Genomic DNA, 24,012 nt, shown 5'->3' on the forward strand with positions numbered 1-24,012 from the left:
CAATCTCACAATGCTATTTCTTTCCTTCTCACTGGGACAGTCTGCTGATGGTCTCTTGTCCCTCACCGGGAAGGGGGTGTGAATCTCTGACCCACCTGCTGCAATCAGTGTCGGTCTGGGTGTCAGTAACAGTGAGAAGGAACATTGTCAATGGACGTGTCACAGGCAGCAGGAAACACGGCCATTCCTGTGATTTACTACCATTAAACCAATGGTCGTTGTTCACTGATCTGATGAAGTCTCCAACATCCCTTCACAAGGAACCACAGAGCCCTCCTGTCCTTGGGGAATTACTGACTGATCCCCTGGTCATTTGTCACAATTCTTCACAATCTGATTTATCACAGTTTAACCCAAATCTCTTTACATTGAAATGACACAATAGAACAGTTTCACAGTTCAGAGTGAGAGATAAATCAAGTTACCTCAACTCCTGGCACTTGTGCAGCCCGGGTCCCAGCCGCTGGATTCCTTCACACTGAATGTGGCAGTTCTCCAGGTCGAGGTGTTTTATTGTATCACAGAGTCCGATGACATGAGACAGGACTGCGCAGTCAATCGGGGTCAGTGTCATTCCACTGAATGAAAGTGTTTTCACAGATCCCAGTGTGGCCTGAGCCAGTCCACGATTCTGAGACTCAAACAGGTAGTGCAATGTATTCAGGAAGCTCCTTTTACCAGCCTCACTCCATGTGTTTCCTCTCTGGCGTTTAACCTCCTCCTTCACCCAGTCAATCACCCGGCAGGTTTTTTCATTAGGAAATGGACCCAGAAACTCCTCCAGGCCCCGAGCTGTCATTGGGGAGGAGAGACCAGCAACAAAACGGAGAAATACCACAAATCGCCCATCTGTCGTGTTGTGGGCTTCAGTGAGGAATTTCAGCATATCCCCGGGATGTGGATTCAGGAATTGTGCGACTGCAGCTACAAACTCTTGGATGGTGAGGTGTGGGAATGTGTACACCATGCTCCAGGCAGAATCCTCTCTCTCCAAAAGCTCCATCAGGAACCCGGTCAGGAACTGGGAAGGCTGCAGACTGTAGTTGACCAAATCTCCATCTGTAAACACAATCTTCTTCTCCAACACTCCTCTGAAGGCCATCTGACCAACCCTGAGTAACACATCACGGGGTCTCTCAATCTCACGGCCGTGGTTTTTCAGGATGTTGTAAATATAGTAGGTGTACAGTTGGGTGATGGTCTTGGGAACTCGCTGTGGGTCCCTGACTCTTTGTGTGAAGAAGGGGCCCAGTGCCAGAGCGAGGATCCAGCAGTAGGAGGGGTTGTAGCTCATGGTGTACAGGATCTCGTTCTCCTTCACATAATTGAAAACAGCTTCGGCCACCGTCTGATCTTCAAAATGTCTGATGAAATATTCCTTCCGTTCCTTATCAACAAATCCCAGGATTTCAGCCCGGACAGCGATCTCTGCCTTTTCCAATAAATGTAACGCAGTGGGTCGGGTGGTCACCAGCACTGAACACCCTGGGAACAGCTTGCCCTGGATTAAACTGTACACAATGTCAGACACTTCACACCACCACTCGGGATCTGGGCACTGGTGTTTGGGTTCTGTATCTCTCCGACTGTCCGCAAAATCGATTTTGTGTTTGAATTCATCTAAACCATCGAATATAAACAGTAATCCCTCTGCGTTCTTCCAGACTTCTCTCAGGAAATTCCCAAAGTAAGGATACTGATCCAGAATCAGTTCCCTCAGGTTTATTCTACAATTAATGGTGTTTAAATCTCGGAATTTGAAACTGAAGACAAACTGGAATTGTTGGTATATTTTCCCCATGGCCCAGTCATAAACAATCTTTTGTACCATCGTTGTTTTCCCGATCCCCGGGACTCCGGCCACTGCTGCTGAACTCCCAGATTTGGATTTACTCCGGGAAAAGCTGCTCTGGAATAACTGATCAGTACGGATTTTTTCCAGCTGACTGCGGAGTTGTTTCTCTCTATAATCCTCATGGTCTCTGCCTCTTGCCAGCAGCTCATGTTCCACCAGTGTCCGATCTCGAACAGTAGAAATGACCGTGAGCTCAGCGTATCGATCAGCCAGCTGGAAAACCTTCACCTTCTCCGTCATCAGGATCGTGTTCACTCTCAGGGTTTCAGTTTGTGCCCGCAGAGTCTCCTTGTGTTTCTGTTGAACATCTTCCATGGGAACAGAGAACATACTCAAAACGTTAAATGGCTCATCTGACAAATAACTTTATAATGGTATTTCAGCATTCAGTGTTTGAGATTACATGAATAAATTCAATGCTTCCATGGATATTAGGACAGAAAGTAAAATTCTGTTCACAGACACGGAATTGACAGCAATGGATGTCCCGGAAAATGTCCAATCCTCATGTTCTGGTTCTAGTTATTTGTGAAGGTGAACATTCCCCTGATTGTACTTTGTGAGGAAGCTTAAACAAGCAACACTCCCCACTAACATCTTAACTACATTCTGCAGAGGCGTGGTTGAGAGTGTGCTGACCTTTTGCATCACAACCTGGTACTCCAGCTGCAGCGCTGCTGACAAAAAAAGCCTTGCAGGGGGTGGTTAGGGGAGCAGAGAAGGTTATTGGGGTCTCCCTACCTTCTGTCCAAGACCTCTTTCAGATTTGATGCCTCCAGAAGACACGGTACATCATTAAAGACCCCTCACACCCTCTCCATGAACTGTTTGTTCTTCTGCCATCAGGCAAACGGTACAGGAGCATCAAAACTAAAACCACAAGGCTACTAAACAGCTTCCTCCCACAGGCAGTCAGACTGCTAAATAGCTGCTCTACCTGACTCTGCTTTGGACGCTTCTAACTTGCACTGGGCACTTACAACTTGATTTAAAGCGACATGTGGCTGTTGTGTTTTATTATTTATTGTAGTGTTTATTATTTAGTGTTGCGTTTGTTATGTTATGATTGGACTGCTCCTGGGAAACGCTGTCTCATTCTGCCCTGCAGAGCTGATGTACGGTTGGAACGACAATAAATTTTTTGAATCTTGAATATCCTATTGCAGTCCTGACTGCACTCCCGTTACAAAAACATTTCACTATATTTAAAGCATTGTTTGCATCATTAACAGAGGATGTTAATGTTGATCTGGTGTGGAACTATGGAGAGCAGGACACTATGCATTTTGGCCAATCTACACACTGGGGAGTCACAGGTGTCCACTGCTCTTGCATCAAAACAGAGGCAGAATACGCGGGAAATACTCAAGTCGGGCAGCGCCTGGGGGAAATTCACAGTGAAGTTGCGGATCGATAACCCATTGGAATGACAGGAATGAAAATGGGTCGTTTTCAATTGCAGTGATGGAGGATTGGTGGAAAGATGGAATCTGTGTTAATGGAAGAAGCCACAAGGGTCTGTCTCAGTGATGTACATCGTGTCTGTGGGAGAGGGTGGTGAGGTCTTGGCAACTGCTACTCATCAGTCTTGCTGTGGGGGTATGGGGCGCTGTCTAATGAGGCCTCCGTCTGTCAGAGTCGACCATGGATGTCCTGCCCCTGCAAGCCGGGACACTCCGATATGGAGAGGAAGCTTCTGCCGATGTAGCAAGCTCCCTCTCTCCATGCATCTGATGTACACAAAGGAACGGCAGAGACTGACACAGCTTGGCACCAGAGGTGTCGCAGGAGATGCCAGTCTGCGTTGAACACCATTTAACACTGACTCAGGGACTCCAGCTCCAGGCTTTTCCCACTGGGTTTACTCCCAAACTCTTCCCCATGAGGGGTTACAGCTACAAGGCAGTGGAGTTTTGAGATCAGAGTTTTCTTGTTCCTGGGTGAGCTGCCAATCACTGCCGACAAGCCTCATCTGCCCAAAGCGACTGGTTGTAAGGCACCAGTAACCCACCTCTGCCCCTTCTCCTGTGGGAAGAAACGCTTCCACCGGGATTAGTGGCTAAACCGCACGTGAAGGCCAAGAGCTGGACAGAGGCTACTCGCCACTGGGAGCATTTAATAGGTCGTGGCAGCTCATCCGCACTGTCACCCCCCCTCCCACCCGGTTATAACAATCTTAAGCAACCAAGGGGCGCTGTATTATTGACAATGAATCGGTAAATTGGTTTATTATTGTGACATGCACCTCTGTAAAATGGAAAACTTTTCTGCATGCGACCCAAATAGATCATTACATCACATCGGTGCAATGAGGTTGTACAAGGAAACATGGAACAGAATAGTTCAGGGAAACAGTGTTTCAGTTGCCGAGAAAATGCAGTGCAGGCAGACGATAAGGTAGAAGGCCAAAGGATCATTGGGAGGTCAGTGTTGAGTTTTTTTGGGACTATGTTCCAAAACTGTAGAATTCAACACCTTAAACTACAGTACTGTGCAGACGTCTGAGGTGTATATTAGGACTGACACATTGTCTTTTATTTTCTAGTTTGTACTTTATCCCGTTGTGATGCGGTTTGAACGGCATCGTCTGGATGAAAGGTGCTTTATAAATAAGTCAACATTATTATTATTATTATTATTATTATTATTAATCATCATCATCATCATCATCATCTTAGCCTAAACTGGTAAAACTTGAGGTACAGGCATAGCCAAGCACACTCATGTCTCAATTGATAGGAGATTTCAGACTATTCTCGTGGTGTATAGTGTTATGGGTTTTCGAAGATTTACACAAGTATCGCTGTGTGGGCCTAATTTATTAATACTATTCTGTAAAGCCTTTAGGACGATACCAGTTATTGATATTACGATTGGGATAAATAATATCCTGTTCGTGTTCCATAGTCTTTCATTTTGCCCTCTCAATTCAACATATTTCTGGTATTGTTTTTTACTAGTTCATTTCTGTAAGTTATGTGTGTTTGGAATGGCTATATATATTTAAAAAGTTGCTTTTGCTTGTTTATCCTGTAAAATTACATCCGAACGCAGATCATGTATTATCCTATCTGAAATAATGATCGTACGCAGTATGATATGAAGGACTCTAACTCTAAAAATGGAAGAGGCTTGTACGTTTAGTAAATTATGGTGTTTTTCATCAGTTGTAGTTTAAGCAATGTTTTTGTGAATGTTGTCCGCCATTTTATTGTGCTTGTGCAAGTAATGAGATTCAGTTGAACTACTGCAGGATCTTGTAAATTCGGATTGGTTGTAGTTTCTCTTATAATTTTCAGCATATATCGTCTTGGACCTATTAGTCGTTTATTCTGTATTATTGATAACTACATGTGTCAACAACCTTGTCCTGTATTGCTACAATGATCCCTTCTGTTTCTGGGAAGAGGTATCCAACTCTGAGCCAGGGGCTCGACGCTTCCTTGTCGACATCTAATCGGCTCAGATCGTGTGTATGTCCTCCGTGGGGAGTCAGACTCTCCCATTGGTTAACGTTTTCTACTATTATGATAGTTTCTTCATTTTTATGGGTTATGCTTTCATTTACGTTCAGTGATGTGTACCCCTTATCAGATTTGCATATGCGTGTATGGAGTGCTGAATCCTGCTTGCGTTATGACAATGTGTCAATAGAGCTAATTGTGAATTTCAGAAAAGGCGAGATGAGGGAACACGACACACCAGTCCTCACAGAGGGATCTGATGTGGAAAGAGTGAGCAATTTCAAATTCCTGGCTGTCAATATCTCCATGTATCTAACCTGGACCCAATATATCGATGCAACTACAGAGAAGGCACAACAGTGGCTATATTTCATCAGGAGTTTCCAGCATCACTCGAATATTTCTACAGGTGTGACTTGCAGAGCATTGTAACTGGCTGCGTCACCGTCTGGTTCACGAGGAACGGAGTAAGGCGCACACTCAACGATTCAGGAGCAACTTCTCCTCTGATATCCACTTTCTGAATGGACATTGAACCCATCGATAGTGACTCATTAATCGCTTTTTTATTTCTATTTCTGCACTACTTATTTAGTTTAATATTTCATATAATCACACAGACATGCACAGCTATATATGTTCAACTTCCAGGCCCTGAAGCCACTTCGCTGCTCAGCCAGATCCACCATCCGACAGGACACATGTCTCGCATGGATAACTCCAGGTTACCGAAAGCAGTACTCTACGGAGAACTCTTTCAGGGCAAGAGAGATCGTGGTGCCCCACGCAGGAGGTACAGGGACCAAGTTAAGCAGAGGCTCTCTCAGGTAAATATGGAGGTCAACTAGTGACAGGCGCTGATCCACGGAAAAGCCAGGAATTCTGAGGAACCCAGAAGAGCGACTGCTGAAAAGAAGAGGGGATGCAAGAAGGATCCAACTACCCAAGCGCCTGCATCCCAGCTGTCCCTCTGTCCCAACTGCTCCTGAGTCCACAGATCCAGAATTGGCCCCTACCGTCACCAACAATCGTGTCGTCATCCAGTACCACCACCCCCCCTCACAGACACACACACACACACACACACACACACACACACACACACACACACACACACACACACACACACACACACACACACACACACACACACACACACACCTATTTGGGAAGAGAACAGGATTTAGGGTATGTTTCATGATCATTAATGCTTGGTGGAACCCCGGAATGTCCATGCCCTCAAACCCTTTTGTTCCCCGGATCTGGAGTACCTGGTGCTGCTGTGTAAACCTTTCCGGCTGCCAAGGGACTTCCCGGCTGTTATTATCACAGCTGTGTAATAACAACATCCCCCAGTTGTGTGTTATTGTCACAGAGTGGGGATGATTTCCTTCAGAAATCAGTCAGGACTTCCCAAACCACAAAATTAGTGTCAACAGTTCCGTGTGAACAGCACTTGCTGTGTGACCGACTGCTTACATTGCCGGTGATCAGCAGGAGCTCAAGAAATTCAGCTCCGATCTGTGCAAAGTCATCCAGGCAGCGAAACGACAATACAGAGATCGTATTCAGGCACAGCTTTCCACCAACAACACACACAGCTTATGGCAAGCTCTGCACCCCAATGCAGACTTCAGAGCTAAGTGCAGTGGTGCTGCCAACATCGCTGCCTGTCTCCCAGAGGATCTAAGTCTCTTTACGCTCGGTTCGATATCGCCAACACTGAGACCCGAGGAGAGCTGACAAAGCGACCTACACATTGGTCATCTCTGAGGCTGAAGTTCGCAGGTGTTTCCAACGAGTGGACAGTCGCAAGCCTGCGGGACCGGACGGCGTCCCAGGGCGGGTACTCAGGATGCGCTCGACACAACTGGCAGGTGTATTTACGGATATTTTTAATCTCACCCTCTCCTAGTGTAGAGTTCCCTCCTGCTTCAAATCATCCACCATTGTTCCTGTACCTAAAACAACTAAGGCAACGTGCCTGAACGTCTGGCGTCCTGTCGCACTCACCTCAATAATAAGCAAATGCTTTGAGAGACTGGTCAAGGACTGTATCTGCAGCTTGTTACCACCCACACTGGACCCCCTACAATTCACCTACCGACACAACCGATCAACAGATGACACAATAGCCACTGCTCTGCACACCTCCTTAAACATCTGGAGAAGAGGGATGCTTATGTGAGAATGATGTTATTAGACTACAGTTCAGCATTCAATACCATCATTCCCTCCAGGCTTGACAAGAAGCTCAGAGACCTCGGCCTTCACCCTGCCTTGTGCAGCTGGGTCCTGGATTTCCTGTCAGATCACCAGCAGGTGGTAAGAGTGGGCTCCCTCACCTCTGCCCCTCTACACAGGAGCCCCTCAGGGCTGTGTCCTAAGCTCCCTCCTTTACTCTCTGTATTTCTCCTTTGAAGGTCTCCCACCTACCAATCACGTCCTTGCCAGAGAACAACCTGTCCCAATCTACGATTTTTAGATCTCTTCTCATTTCTTCAAATTTGGCCCTTTTCAGGTTTAGAACGTCAACCCGAGTACCAGATCTATCTTTATCCATGATCAAGTTGAAACTAATGACGTTATGATCACTGGAACGAAAATGTTCCCCTACACAGGCTTCCGTCACCTGCCCTAACTCATTTCCTAATAGGAGATCTAATATTGCATCCTCCCTAGTTGGTACATCTATATATTGATTTAGAAAACTTTCCTGAACACATTTTACAAACTCTAACCCATCTAGACGTTTAACAGTATGGGAGTCCCAATCAATGTGTGGAAAATTAAAATCCTCTACAATCACAAATTTCTGTCTCCTGCAGTTGTCTGTTATCTCTTTGCAGATTTGCTCCTCCAATTCTCGCTGACTATTGGGTAGTCCATAATACAACCCTATTAATGTGGTCATACCTTCCTGTTTCTCAGCTCCACCCATATGGCCTCAGTAGACAAGCCATCTAATCTGTCCTGCCGAAGCACTGCTGTAATATTTTCCCTGACTAGCAAAGCCACCACCCACCCTTCATCCCTCTGTCTCTATCACGTCTGAAACATCGGAACCCTGGAACATTGAGCTGCCAGTCCTGCCCCTCCTGTAGCCAAGTTTCAGTAATGGCTATGATGCCATAATTCCATGTGTCAATCCAGGCCCTCAGCTCGTCTGCCTTTCCCACAATACTCCACGCTTTGAAATATACACACCTCAGAGGAATATTACCAGCACACACAACCTTGCTATTTGTGACTTTGCATGAACTACCAACATCATTTATTTTTACCCCCATTCCACTGTCTACTCTGGCACTCTGGTTCCCATCTAGTTTAAACCCTCCCCAATAAAACTAGCAAACCTCCCTGCAAGTATATTGGTGCCCTTGTAGTTCTGGTGTAACCCGTTTCTCTTGTACAGGTCCCACCTGCCCCTGAAGAGTTCCCGATGATCTAGAAATCTGAAACCCTGCCCCCTACACCAGTTTCTCAGCCACGTGTCCATCTGCCAGAGCATCGCACTCTTACCCTCACTGGCACGTGGCACAGGCAGCAATCCGGAGATTACTACCCTCTATCTCCTGTTTTTCAACTTCCTACCAAGCTCTCTGTACTCACTCTGTAAAAATGGGCCGAAGGATCATTCTGGACCCAAGACTCATTAAGCACAAACTGGTCCAGCTGCTACCATCCGGGAAATGGTACCGCAGTTTAAAAGCCAGGACCAACAGGCTCCGCGACAGCTTCTTCCACCAGGCCATCAGACTGATTAATTCACGCTGATACAATTCTATTTCCACAATTGTATACATAAATACAGACTCACTGCACACACTTTACTGTAATCGTGCTGCTGGCGCAGAAAAACAATTTTCACGACATGTGTCCATGATATTAACCCTGATCCTGAAAATTTTTATGTGGCTGTTGTCTCATTTTTTTAGATCTGTTATTCATCATCCTCATACTGTCCTCGTTCATATCAATCCAAGTGCACTCCAGTGCACATGGTGTTTTCCAGACATTGCTATTTAAGTTCTTATTGTTTTGCATATTTTCCAGATCTGTTTCAGACCAGGATATTTTACCAAAATTATACGTCAATATGGGCACAGTGAGTGTTTACCACCTTCGTTATATTTTTACTGTTCAGCTCTGTTTGGCAGATTTTCTTGATCCTGGATGTAAATTCAAAGTTTGTTCAGCCTTGCAGTAAATTCAGATTTTCTTCAGCCTTGAAGTAAATTTTGTTGGAAGGTTTTCCTTTATCACACGATGATCTATTTTCTTTGCTTATTGGTATCCTAAATATCCGTTTCATATTCTGTTGCACTGCATCCCGATGCTCTGTTTGATATTCTACCGGCTCTATTGCACCTTTCTTTATGTTTAATCATGTTCTGTACTTTCTTAGTCTAAAGTTCATGCTTATATATTTGGAAATTAGTTCCATTATTTGAATTATTTGTTTCAGCTTTACTGCTGCAAGAGCAAATAATTTCAAATCATCAATGTATAGCTGTGTCAAGGTATAGTTCATATATTTTTCTGATTAGATACCTGATTTTTATCTGTTTCAGTAAATTATGAGTGGGCTTAAAGCTAGACAAAACCATAGTGGGCTTAGTGAGTCACTCTGGAAAATCCCTCCATTTATTTTGATAGTGGTCGTTGTTCCTCTGTGGTTGTTAATAGGATGATTATTTTACGCGAATGTTTCACCAGCTGTAGAAATTTCACAAGTATTGTATGAATTTTATATATATTTGGAACTTCTCTTAAACACGAGGAACAGAATCAGATGTGTTTTTTTTTTGATTGACAATATAACACTGAAAGTTTTCTGCTTTCCACAGGGTTTGAAATAGAGTTAGATAATCTGTTATCTGTTGTTCAAACCCGAACGGTATTCTGTCTGCTCTCCTGTGAGTATATTGTGGTTATCTAAGTTGTTATCTGAGTTGTTGTTCGTTACGAGATGTACGATGCTATAATTTTAGATATAAAATTGTCTTATTATTATTAAGAGCCAATAATAACATAGTAGGTGACCATTTAGTAGTCTTATAAATGCAGAATAAAGCTGTCATTGAGGGTGGTGGTACAGACCTTCAGCCTTTTATATGTTCTGCCCCATGGGAGTATGACAGAGAGGATGTATGAGGTGGTTTGGGGTTCAGTAGCAAGGCTTTGGTTCGGGTTTGTGTCTTGCCAGCTTGATTGAGTTCCTCCAGGAGGTGACAAAGGTGATGGATGCAGTCACACATGGATATTGTCTACTTGTATATTGGTAGAGTGTTTGACAAAGTCCCACATGGGAGGCTCATACAGAATATTAACATGCTTGAGAACTGTGGGGAATTGTCCTGGCTGCCAGGGACACAAACTGGGAGAAATGTCTTGGCTGGCGGGTGGTGAATCTGTGAAATTATTGTCATAGACGGCTGAGGAAGACACTTCCTTGGATATATTTAAAATGCAGGTCGATATGTTCCTGATTAGGAAGAGTGTCAACGTTTACTGGGATAATGGGGTAGAGAGTAATTGAAGAGCAAATTTACTGAGCCGAATGGCTAAATTCTGCTCCTAGGTCTTATGGTTTTAGGGAGCATCTGGAGTATTGTGTTCACTTCTGATTGTCCAGCTCTTGGAAGGATTGGAGAGGGTGCAGAACAGGTTCATCAGGATGTTGCCTGGGTTCGGTGGCATGTGCTACAAGTAGAGGTTTGATAAACTTGATTTGTTTATTCTGGAGTTAGAATAGAGATCTGACTGAGGTGTACAAGTTTGAGAGGTAAGAGCTTGGGGCATCAGCCTGCATTTTGTTTGTTTATTTTTACGTAAGACTGGTGTCTAATACCAGAGGGCATTTGGTTAAGGTGAGATGGGGTAAATTTACAGCAATTGTGGGTAGTTTTTTAACAGAGTTGTGGGTGCCTGGAATTTACCGTCTGGGTCAACATGGCTTTGTGAAGGGTAGGTCGTACCTCACGAGGCTAATTGAGTTTTTTAAAGCGGTAACAAAAAGCAATTGACGGAGGTACGGTAGTAGTTGTGGTCTACATGGATTTTAGCAAGGCATTTGACAAGGTCCCTCACGAGAGACTCATCCAGAAAATCATGAGGCATGGGATAAGTGGAACCTTGGCTGTTTGGATAAAAAATTGGCTTACAGGAAGAAAGCAGAGGGTAGTAGTGGAAGGAAAGTATTCTGCCTGGGGGTCGGTGACTAGTGGAGTGCCGCAGGGATCTGTCCTGGGACCCCTGCTATTTGTGATTTTTATAAATGACCTGGATGTAGAGGTGGAAGAATGGGTGAGTGAATTTGTGGATGACATGAAGATTGGAGGAGTTGTGGATGGAGCTGTAGGTTGTCGAAGGTTACAAGAGGATATAGAAAGGGTGCAGATTTGGGCAGAAAAGTGGCAGATGGGGTTCAATCCGGATAAGTGTGAGGTGACGCATTTTGGAAGGACAAAACAGAATGTTGAGTACAAGTTTAATCGTTGGTTACTTAAGAGTGTGGATGAACAGGGGGACCTTGGGGTTCAAATCGATACCTCCCTTAAGGTCGCTGCACGGGTTGATAGGATAGTTAAGAACTCCTATGGGATGCTAGGCTTCATTAATAGGGGGATTGAGTTCAAGAGTAGAGAGGCCAAGCTGCAAATCTACAAATCTCTGGTGAGACCGCACTTAGAGTATTGTGTTCAATTCTGGTCACCTCATTATAGGAAGGATGTGGAAGCTATGGAGAGGGTGCAGAGGAGATTTACCAGGATGTTGCCTGGTTTGGAGAACAAGTCATGTGAAGCAAAGTTAGCAGAGCTGGGACTTTTCTCTTTGGAGCGTAGAAGGTTGAGAGGGCACTTGATAGAGGTCTAAAAAATTATGAGAGGCATAGATAGGGTGGATTGCTAGTACCTGTTTCCCAGGGCACCAACAGCAAACATTAGAGGGCATATGTACAAAGTTAAGGGAGGGAAGTTTAGCGGAGACATCAGGGGTAAGTTTTTTACAGAGGGTTGTGGGTGCCTGGAACAACTTGCCAGGGATGGTGGTGGATGCTAAAACATTAAGGGTATTTAAGAACCTCTTGGACAGGCACATGGATGAAAGAAAAATAGAGGGTCACGGGGTACTGTGGGTTTAGTACTCTTTTTAAAGGAATATATGGGTCGGCACAACATCCAGGGCGGAAGAGCCTGTACTGTGCTGTAGTATTCTAGTGTCTAGAGTCTAGTGACTAGGGTCATGTCGGAGGCAACTATGTTATAGATGCTCCTAGTTATACATGAATGTGCAGGAAATGCAAGGAAATGGTCAATAATATAAGAAAGGATACCAACATTTTTTTTTCTTTCCCAGATATATAAAAAGTGGAAAAAGGGAGAGGGTCGATATCGGACCACTAGAAACTGCTGTTGTAGTTGCAGTAACGGGTGAAAAGGAAATGCCAGACACACTCTGTCCAAGTCACTGGCAGAATTCCAAAAGGTAAAGAACATCAGCAAACAGAATTGCGTGTAGTACTATTACAAAGGATAAGGGGCTTGGAAGATGAAAGGTCTGAAGATAGAAAAGTCACCTCGACTGGGTCATACAGAGTATCAGGAGCCTGCCTAGGGTGTGTAGGGATTCCCAGAGCGTTAGGACCTGGAGTGAAGGCTTCATCAGAACCAACATCTGGATTAATAGAAAAATACAATGTAGAATATTCAGGTTGCAAAGAGAGATTCTTTGAATTGTTACTTGAATCCAGAGATCGGAGAATGATTAATGGCTAATTTTGATTCCCAGGTTTTGCCAAGTCACAGACTAACACTTGAGATGTGGTTTGAACTGTGCATTTGATCTCTCACCTATCAGCTGAGTGGGTAATTCAGATAAACCTTGGCCGGTGTTCATGTATTCCTGTGGATCAGGACCTGTTTAAATATAAAAAAATCCATGGAAACAGAGCTAAAATAATTAAAATAACTAAAATGTTTATCTCAACGTGCCTTTGTGTTTAGTGCGTGGTTTTAACATACCGAGTTCCTGTATTTCCCTCAGTATTCTGTCCAACTTCGGTAACTCAGTCCTCCACATCAGAAAGGATTCCCACATCGCCCTCCGGGCCTGGGAGCCTTTGCCATTCACCAAACTGAGGAAGAGTCTGGAACTCTCTGTCCGGTTTCCCTTCTCTGTCAGTTCAGTGACTTTCTACAAAAGGAAACAATGGACTTATTGTGGAGCAGACAGACAGACATGGAGAATGTGCAGGAAAGTATCTGTTCATGGCCCGGGTAGCTTCAGAACAGATGCAGTCACTGGGCTGTTGCCTCATCCTCTCTGGGTTCAGTCATTAACAGAGAAACAGTAACTGAAGGAAATTCTAAATCAATAGTGTGTAAGAATAAGGATTTCCTGACACCCTGCAGTAGATGCAATGTGATTAATTTCTTCGATCTGTCAATGTGCAGCATTACATCAACAAGATGTGACAACAAGAACGGGAGAGAGGGGAGAGAGAGAGCAAAAACAAATGGATGGCGGGCATCACTGAATCGTGGCTGACAAAAGTTTATAGTTGGGTGCTTAAAACCAAGGATAAATATTGAATCGAAAGGATACGCAGGTAGGTGAAAGTGTTGGGTCGAAGCTGCTGTCATCAAAAATGAAAAGTCCTGAGAAAGAGGTGATATCGGATTAGACGATGAGGATGTTAAGAAACTGCGTAGGTAAAATGACCCTGATGGAAATTATATACAGGCATGTTAACAGTAGCCAGGATGTGGGCTACAAATTACAACGGGGGAGAGAAGAGGCATGGAAAAAAGTCAATGCTAAAATTGTCACGGGGAGTTTCAATATCCAGGTAGCTTTGGAAAATCAGGTCGGTGCTGAATCCCAAGTGAGGGAATTTATAGAATGCCTATGAGATGGCTTTTGAGAGAAGCCTATGGTTGAGCCCACTATACGAAAGACGGATCTGGAGTCTGTGTTGTGTATTGCACCAGATTTGATTAGGGAGCTTCAACTAAATAAACTCTTAAGAGGCAGTGATCATAAAATAACAGAACTCAGCCAGCAGGTTGAAAGGGAGAAAGTAAAGTTAGAGGTATCAGTGCTACAGTTGAATAAAGGAATTACCTCGACATGAGAGAGGAGCTGGGCAATAATAAATTCGAAAATGACACTAACAGGAGCAATAACAGAGCAGGGATGGCTGATTTTTCTCGGAGCAATTCAGAAGGTGCAGGACAAATTATCACAATGATGAAGAATTATTCTAAAGGGAGGATGATCAACCGTGGCTGACGAGGTAGTCAAAGCAGCACAAAAGCAAAGGAGAGGGCACAGAAAATTACAAAATATAGTAGAAAGCTGGAGGACTGGGATGTTTCTCCAAACCAACAGAAGGCAATTAAAAAGCCGTAAATAGAGAAAATATGAAATATGAAGGTAGGCTAGAGAATAATGTAAAATAGCTTACCAAAACGTCCATCTGATATATGAAGATTGAAAGAGAGGAGAGTGGATATTGGGCTGCTTGAAAATGACAGTGGAGAGGTACTGTCAGGGGACAAGGAAATGCCGGAAGATATTGGTCGGCATTTTATCGTCAGTCCTCACTGTAAAAACACTAGAACGTGCCAGATATTTGAGAGTGTCAGGTGGCAGAAGTGAGTGTATTTGCAATTATTGCGGAGAAGGCGCTTGGGAAGCTGAAAGTTCTGAAGATAGATGAGTCCAGATCAACTCACCCGATTGCTTCTGAAGGAGGAGGCTGAAGAGATCGTGGAGACATTAGTAATGATCGCTCAAGTATCACTAGATTTTGGAATGGTTCCGGAGGACTGATCATTTTAAACTATAGGCCAGTTAGTCTGATCAGCGTTTGGGAAGATGTCAGCAGTCGATAATTGAGGATAAGGTTTCGGGGTATTTGGACGCACATGATAAGGAAAAGGCCAACATCCATGGAAGGGAATCTTGCCTGACAGAACTGTTGGAATTTTTTGAGAGAACAGGATGCTGGGTCGACAACGGAGAGTCAGTGCAAGTTGTTTACTTGGACTTCCCGAGGACCTTTGACCAGGTGTCCCACATGACGCCGTTTGACAAGGGCCGACAGTAGGACAAGAAAGACACTGGCATGGATAGAGGATCCAAGATTTTCTCCAGACAGGTTTGTCTGACTGCCAGGAAGCACAGAATGGGAACAAATAGGGCTTTCTCTGGTCGAATGTTGGTGACCAGTGGTGTTATGCAGTGGTTGGTTTTGGGACAGTTTCTTTTTCCGTTATGTCAATGATTTGTAGGCTTTATGGCCATTATTGTGGGCGTTACGAAGATATGGGGAGGGAGGGGAAGTGTTGAGGAAGCAGGGATTTCGCGGGAGGACATGGACCTATGAAAAAATGGACACATCAGTGGCAATTGGAATGTAGTATAGTGAGGTACGTGGCCGTATACTTTAGCAGAAATAATGAAGACGTAGACTATTTTTGAATCTGGGAGAAAATTCAGAAATCGGAGTTGTAAAGAGTCTCTGGAGACCTGGTGCAGGATTCCATGCAGTTTGAGTCTGTTCGGAAAGGCAAATACAATGCCAGCATTCATTTCGAGAGGATCAGAATATAAGAACAAGCACTGGCCAGATCGCACTCGCATATTTTGATCCCCTGATCAGAGAAAATATGTGATGGCGTTGTGAAAAATCCAGAGAGGAATCTAAACGAAGAGAACCAGTGATGTTAAACCAGATTTTGATGGGAATGGATCCAGGATGCACCTGTACTGGCTGGAGTGTGGAAGGATGAGGGGGAATCTAATTGTAACCTGTGGAATATCGAAAGGCATTGAGAGGACGTGGAGATGATGTTTCTAAGTGGGGAAGTCTAGAACCAGACGGAACAGCCTCAGATTAGAGGGACGTCCATTTAGAACAGAAATGAGGAGATTATTTAGCCGAGGAGTAGTGAATCTGTAGAATTCATTGGCACTGACAGCTGTGGAGACCAGGTCATTGGGTATATTTAACCATATAACATATAACCATATAACAATCACAGCACGGAAACAGGCCATTCCGGCCCTCCTAGTCCGTGCCGAACTCTTAACCTCACCTAGTCCCACCTACCCGCACTCAGCCCATAACCCTCCACTCCTTTCCTGTCCATATACCTATCCAATTTTACCTTAAATGACACAACTGAACTGGCCTCTACTACTTCTACAGGAAGCTCATTCCACACAGCTATCACTCTCTGAGTAAAGAAATACCCCCTCGTGTTTCCCTTAAACTTTTGCCCCCTAACTCTCAAATCATGTCCTCTCGTTTGAATCTCCCCTACTCTCAATGGAAACAGCCTATTCACGTCAACTCTATCTATCCCTCTCAACATTTTAAATACCTCGATCAAATCCCCCCTCAACCTTCTACGCTCCAATGAATAGAAACATAACTTGTTCAACCTTTCTCTGTAACTTAAGTGCTGAAACCCAGGTAACATCCGGGTAAATCGTCTCTGCACTCTCTCTAATTTATTGATATCTTTCCTATAATTCGGTGACCAGAACTGTGCACAATATTCCAAATTTGGCCTTACCAATGCCTTGTACAATTTTAACATTACATCCCAACTTCTGTACTCAATGCTCTGATTTATAAAGGCCAGCGTTCCAAAAGCCTTCTTCACCACCCTATCTACATGAGACTCCACCTTCAGGGAACTATGCACTGTTATTCCTAGATCTCTCTGTTCCGCTGCATTCCTCAATGCCCTACCATTTACCCTGTATGTTCTATTTGGATTATTTCTACCAAAATGTAGAACCTCACACTTCTCAGCATTAAACTCCATCTGCCAACGTTCAGCCCATTCTTCTAACTGGCATAAATCTCCCTGCAAGCTTTGAAAACCCACCTCATTATCCACAACACCTCCTACCTTAGTATCATCGGCATACTTACTAATCCAATTTACCACCCCATCATCTAGATCATTTATGTATATTACAAACAACATTGGGCCCAAAACAGATCCCTGAGGCACCCCGCTAGTTACCGGCCTCCATCCCGATAAACAATTATCCACCACTACTCTCTGGCATCTCCCATCTAGCCACTGTTGAATCCATTTTATTACTTCAGCATTAATACATAACGACTGAACCTTCTTAACTAACCTTCCATGTGGAACTTTGTCAAAGGCCTTGCTGAAGTCCATATAGACTACATCCACTGCCTTACCCTCGTCAACATTCCTCGTAACTTCTTCAAAAAATTCAATAAGGTTTGTCAAACATGACCTTCCACGCACAAATCCATGCTGGCTACTCCTAATCAGATCCTGTCTATCCAGATAATTATAAATACTATCTCTAAGAATACTTTCCATTAATTTACCCACCACTGATGTCAAACTGACAGGTCTATAATTGCTAGGCTTACTTCTAGAACCCTTTTTAAACAATGGAACCACATGAGCAATATGCCAATCCTCCGGCACAATCCCCGTTTCTAATGACATCTGAAAGATCTCCGTCAGAGCTCCTGCTATCTCTACACAAACTTCCCTCAAGGTCCTGGGGAATATCCTGTCAGGACCTGGAGATTTATCCACTTTTAAATTTCTTAAAAGCGCCAGTACTTCCACATCTTTAATTGTCATAGGTTCCATAACTTCCTTACTTGTTTCCCACACCTTACACAATTCAATATCCTTCTTCTGAGTGAATACCAAAGAGAAGAAATCGTTCAAAATCTCTCCCATCTCCCTCAGCTCCACACATAGCTGACCACCCTGATTCTCTAAGGGACCAATTTTATCCCTCACTATCCTCTTGCTTTTAATATAACTGTAGAAACCTTTCGGATTTACTTCCACCTTATTTGCCAAACCAAACTTGTATCTTCTTTTAGCTTTTCTAATCTCTTTCTTAAGATTCCTTTTACATTCTTTATATTCCTCGAGCAATTCCTTTACTCCATGCTGCCTATATCTATTGTAGACATCCCTCTTTTTCCGAACCAAGTTTCTAATATCCCTTGAAAACCATGGCGCTTTCAAACCTTTAACTTTTCCTTTCAACCTAACAGGAACATAAAGATTCTGTACCCTCATAATTTCACCCTTAAATGACCTCCATTTCTCTATTACATCCTTCCCATAAAACAAATTGTCCCAATCCACTCCTTCTAAATCCTTTCGCATCTCCTCAAAGTTAGCCTTTCTCCAATCAAAAATCTCAACTCTAGATCCAGTCCTGTCCTTCTCCATAATTATATTGAAGCTAATGCTATTGTGATCACTGGACCCGAAGTGCTCCCCAACACATACATCTGTCAGCTGACCTATCGCATTCCCTAACAGGAGATCCAACACTGCCCCATCTCTAGTCGGTACTTCTATGTATTGTTGCAAAAAACTATCCTGCACACATTTCACAAATTCTAAACCATCCAGCCCTTTTACAGAATGAGCTTCCCAATCTATGTGTGGAAAATTAAAATCTCCCACAATCACCACCTTGTGTTTACTACAAATATCTGCTATCTCCTTACACTTTTGCTCTTCCAATTCACGCTCCCCATTAGGTGGCCTATAATACACTCCTATCAGTGTTACTACACCTTTCCCATTCCTCAATTCCACCCAAATAGCCTCCCTAGAGGAGCTCTCTAATCTATCCTTCCAAAGCACCGCCATAAGATTTTCTCGGACAAGCAATGCAACACCTCCTCCTCTGGCCCCTCCTACTCTATCACACCTGAAGCAACTAAATCCAGGAATATTTAGTTGCCAATCACACCCTTCCTGCAACCATGTTTCACTAATAGCTACAACATCATAATTCCAGGTATCAATCCATGCTTTAAGCTCATCCACCTTTCTTACAATGCTCCTAGCATTGAAATAGATACATTTAAGATACTCTCCACCTCCTCCTCTCTTTTCATCCCTAACAATGCATTCAAATTTATTATCCTTTTCTTTCTTCTCCCTTACATCTTCGGGCTGAGCGCATCCCTTCTCCATCACCTGCCTTTCCTCCCTCACACACTGTCTACTTACTTGCTCTACTGGTGAACTAACCTCCTCTCCCATAGTTTCCTCAAATTGATTCCCGCCCCCCCCCCCCCATCTTGCTAGTTTAAAGTCTACCCTGTAGCCCCAGCAAACCTCCCCGCTAGGATATTGGTCCCCCCAGGATTCAAGTGTAACCCGTCCTTCTTGAACAGGTCACGCCTGCCCCAGAAGAGGTCCCAATGATCCAGAAACTTGAATCCCTGCCCCCTGCTCCAATCCCTCAGCCACGCATTCATCCTCCACCTAATTCCATTCCTACTCTCACTGTCGCGTGGCACAGGCAGTAATCCCGAGATTACTACCTTTGCGGTCCTTCTTCTTAACTGCCTTCCTAACTCCCTATACTCTCGTTTCAGGACCTCTTCCCCTTTCCTACCTATGTCATTGGTACCTACATGTACCACGACCTCTGGCTCCTCACCCTCCCACTTCAGGATATCTTGGACGCGATCAGAAATGTCCCGAACCCTGGCACCAGGGAGGCAAACCACCATCCGGGACTCCCGATCACCTCCACAGAACCGCCTGTCTGAACCCCAGACTATCGAGTCCGCCTGACTATCAAGTCCCCTATTACTATGGTCCTCTTTCTTCTATCCCTACCCTTCTGAGCTACAGGGCCGTCCTCTGCGCCGGAGGCCCGGCCACTGTCACTTCCTCCAGGTAGGCTGTCCCCCCCAACAGTACTCAAACATGAGTACTTATTGTCAAGGGGTACAGCCACTGGGGTACTCTCTAGTACCTGCCTCTTCCCATTCCTGACCGTGACCCACCTATCTGCCTCCCGTGGCCCCGGAGTGACCACCTGCCTGTAACTCCTCTCTATCACCTCCTCGCTCTCCCTGACCAGGCGAAGTTCATCGAGCTGCATCTCCAGTTCCCTAACTCGGTCCCTCAGGAGCCGCAGTTTGGCGCACCTGGCGCAGATGTGGACGTCCGGGAGGCTCGGAGACTCCAGGATCTCCCACATCCGACACCGAGAACAAGAAGCTGCCCTCACACTCATACTTCCCGAATAACTGAAAATAACAAGGAGAACTAAAAGATAAGCCTACTGTGCCCTCTTCCGCCTAAGCCCTCTGAGCCCAAGCCCTACACTCTGCTCCCGGCTCACTCCGCTGCCCGCAAACGAAGCTGCCCGCTGCTTAAGGCTGCGTTCTTTTTTATATCTTCCCTCCTTCCCAGGCCTCCTTCACGCGCCTGCGCAGTCCCGCCTCTCAGAACTCCGATCTGAGAAGTAATTTGAAAATGGCCGCCGCCGCACTTCCTCTGAAAGCCTCGCTGTCTTCTTCCAAAAGAGGTTGGTACATTCTTGACTAGTCTGGTCAGCAAAGTTCACTGGGAGAAGGCAGGAGAATGGGGTTGAGAGAGATAGTAAATCACCCATGATGTAATGGCGGAACAGAATCGATGGGCCTAATGGCCAATTGTGCTCTGATGCCTTATGGTCTCATGATGTATAAAGACAAAAGAATATTAAGGAATGTCAGTGCGGCTGTATTATAATGGAGATGGTTACTGCCTGACACTCATACCGTAAAATGGTAATGACTTCCTGAATGCAGGCATGGGTTTCCTGATTAACTGAGGAATTATGAATTAAACATTGAATAGTCTTCAAGCAACATACACCTATGATGGAATTAAGGAAACTGAATATGGATGGGCTTAGGACATTGCTCTGAGAAATAAGAGAGGCAGCGTTTAAGGGTCAGGCAGCGTTTAAGGGTCGGCACAACATTATGGGCTGAAGGGCCTGTACTGTGCTGTATTATTCTATGTTCTATGTCCTGGATCTGAATGATTGATCTCCTAGAACAGTTACCAGAAGGGAATTGGAAAGCTTTTCCATAACACGAATAATGGACAACAATTATGAAATAAATCAGCATAATTCCCTGATGGTCCACTGCACTGTAAAATAATCCCTCAGTTTCACTGCTACCAGGTCTGAGGAGTTAAGTTGTGAAAGAAATTTAACCAGTAAAGCAGACGTCTCCAGATGATGAATTTATTGATTAGCATCATATTTACAGATTACCTCTTGCCTTTGGATAATGCCTGTGTGATTCGTTACAGACAGCGCCAATGAATCCCAACGAGAACAGAGTTACTCACGGGTGTAACACACTTGATTTTCTAATACCACTCATGGCTGAATAGATCAGATCTAGGACAAGACAATCACTGTTTGTGAGCTCCAAGGAGAGTGACCTGAAATGGTGTGACCCTGTCTCTCATTAGTTAGATATTCAGCAAGTTAGCAGTTTTTTTTTGTTTGCCACTTCCCTTTCAGGAAATCCTATTGATCTTCTTCCCTTTCAGGACAACCTGTTGATTTTTTGGGATCATGAGATATCAGCTAGTCACCAGATTTATTTTATGTTTTGTGCTTTCTTCTGCCCTTTTAGATCAAACTATTGATGTTTGTGGTCATAAGGTATCAGCTTTGTGCATGATCTTTCACATCCAATCAATCTCAGAGTTTTTCGAGGAAGTTACCAGGAAAGTTGATGAAGGCAAGGTTGTGGATATTGTCTACATGGACTTCAGCACGGTATTTGACAAGGTCCCATATAGGAGGTTGGTCTAGAAGATTCAGTTGCTTAGCATTCAAGATAAAGTAGTAAACTGGATTAGACACTAACTTTTTGGAAAGAATCCGGAGTGTCACTATAGACTGTTGCATTTCTGTTTGGCGCCTGTAGCTCGTGCAGTGTCACGGGGATCTGTGCTGTGCTTGTTGTTGTTTGTCATCTACATCAATGATCTGGATGAAATTACGGTTAACAGCATCAGCAAATTTGCTGTTGACTCCAACATTTGGAAGGTGCAGTGGACAAAGAGGAAGATTACACGAGCTTGCAGTGAGGTCTGGACCAACTGGAGAATGTGCTTAAAAGGGGCTGATGTAATTTAATGCAGACAGGTACAAGATGTAGCACTTTGGATGGACCAATCAGGGTAGATCTTACTGAGAGACCGGTAGAACAAAGTGATCTGGGAATACAGGTACATAAGCCATTGAAAGTGGCAGCAAATGTTGATAGGCTCTGAAAGAAAGTTTCTCAGCGCATTAACCTTGGTAAATGAAAATATCGTGGACGATATGATGTTGTATAAGACGTTGGAGAGGCCTAATTTGGATATTATGTGCAGTTCTGCACACCTACCTGCAGGACAGATGGAAATAAGTTTGAAAGAGTACAGAAAAAAAAAACATTACAAGGAGGTTACCTGGACTGGAAGACCTAAGTTATAAGAAAAGAGTGAACTGATTAGGACTTTATTCATTGGAACATGAAAGATTGAGCGGAGATTTGATAGAAGTGTAGACAATTACATTGGGATATAGGTAGGATAAATGCAAGCAGGCATTTTGTACTGAGGTAAACAGGTACTACAACAAGAGGTTATCACTAAAGGGTGAAAGGTGAAAAGTTCAAAGGGTACAAAGGTGAAACCGGTTTACTCAGAGGGTGGTGAGAGTGCGAAACTAGCTAGCAGGGCAAGTAGTGCAAGTGGTTAAGAGAATTCTGAATAGATGCATGCGTAATGAGAGTATAGAGCGCCATGGCCCGGTCAATGGGAATAAGTAGATTCTGTAGTCTGGCATGGAATAGATGGGCCAAAAGGCCTGTTTCTGTACTGTACTTTGCTGTGACTATGACAAGTCAGCAACACATTGTTTGGGAACTCACGGAGCCAAGACAAGCTGTGGTTAGCTGGTTTCCGTCCCTCAGGTACCGCAGTGAAGCCGGTTGGCCCAATTGACAGTTTAATGCTCATCCTGGATTAATGAGATGAGTGAAACTACCCGACGGTTCAGCCAAGATTTGAAATTAGTTTCATACCGAATGCCTTTTGGAAGTCCAGATATGCAGCCACTGCTCTTACTTCACACTGATAAATACAGCAGGTGATACAAGAAAAGGTGATGCTAAACCTGCAGTTCCCAGTGCTCCCCACCTTAACAACTGAAACCAGATCTGCGAGAGACAAGTCAGTGATCAAAGTCTCCATTCCCAAGTCGATCTCCTAAAACGTGCAGGAGATTAATGTTGATCACTATTCCCTCTGATACCAGCAGATCAGTGACAATACACGAACTGCACTCACCTCATTTTCTTGTCTACTGAAATGTCCCTCCTTTGTCAACATCCAACCCAGTCTCTCAACCTTTTCTTCAATTGCTTGTTTGAGTCTGTCTCTGTAGAACTTTGTCAGTTGGTACAGTCGATATTCCTCCCCCTCTGCCAGGAGGTCGGAGATTGTAAACTCTGGCTCTGTGAATATAAAAAGGAAAATGTAGGCTTGAACTCAGATATCCCTCGTCTCCACCGCTCTCACCCAACTCAACAAAAAACCGTGTCTTGAACCTGCCTCCAGATACAAAACTGGATTAATGCTCCATCTCCAACACCATCACACTGAGCACGGAGTCCCCCTAGGGCTGTGTGCACAGACCACTGCTGTTCACTCTGCTGACCCACGACTGTGCTGCAACACACAACTCGATCCACATCATCAAATTCGCCGATGACACGACCGTGGTGGGTCTCATCAGCAACAACGACGAGTCAGCTTACAGAGAGGAGGTGCAGCGGCTAACGGACTG

The 24,012-nt window shown here is 44.3% G+C and overlaps 1 protein-coding gene across 1 annotated transcript in view; it reads right to left on the reverse strand.

Annotated features, from left to right (window-relative positions):
* Positions 1 to 710: 710 nt before the first annotated feature.
* LOC140722379 (NACHT, LRR and PYD domains-containing protein 3-like) overlaps positions 711 to 24,012 on the reverse strand; it is a 28,757-nt gene continuing 5,455 nt past the window's right edge. Inside the window, exons 3-7 of the mRNA XM_073037132.1 lie at positions 23,514 to 23,680; positions 13,347 to 13,518; positions 13,176 to 13,241; positions 826 to 2,163; positions 711 to 721 (exon numbers count right to left, since the gene is read on the reverse strand). Of these exons, the coding sequence (XP_072893233.1) occupies positions 711 to 721; positions 826 to 2,163; positions 13,176 to 13,241; positions 13,347 to 13,518; positions 23,514 to 23,680 (1,754 nt within the window). The remainder of the gene's footprint in view (positions 722 to 825; positions 2,164 to 13,175; positions 13,242 to 13,346; positions 13,519 to 23,513; positions 23,681 to 24,012) is intronic.

Source organism: Hemitrygon akajei, unplaced genomic scaffold (genome assembly GCF_048418815.1).
Source record: "Hemitrygon akajei unplaced genomic scaffold, sHemAka1.3 Scf000076, whole genome shotgun sequence".
Classification (NCBI taxonomy): Eukaryota; Metazoa; Chordata; class Chondrichthyes; order Myliobatiformes; family Dasyatidae; genus Hemitrygon; species Hemitrygon akajei.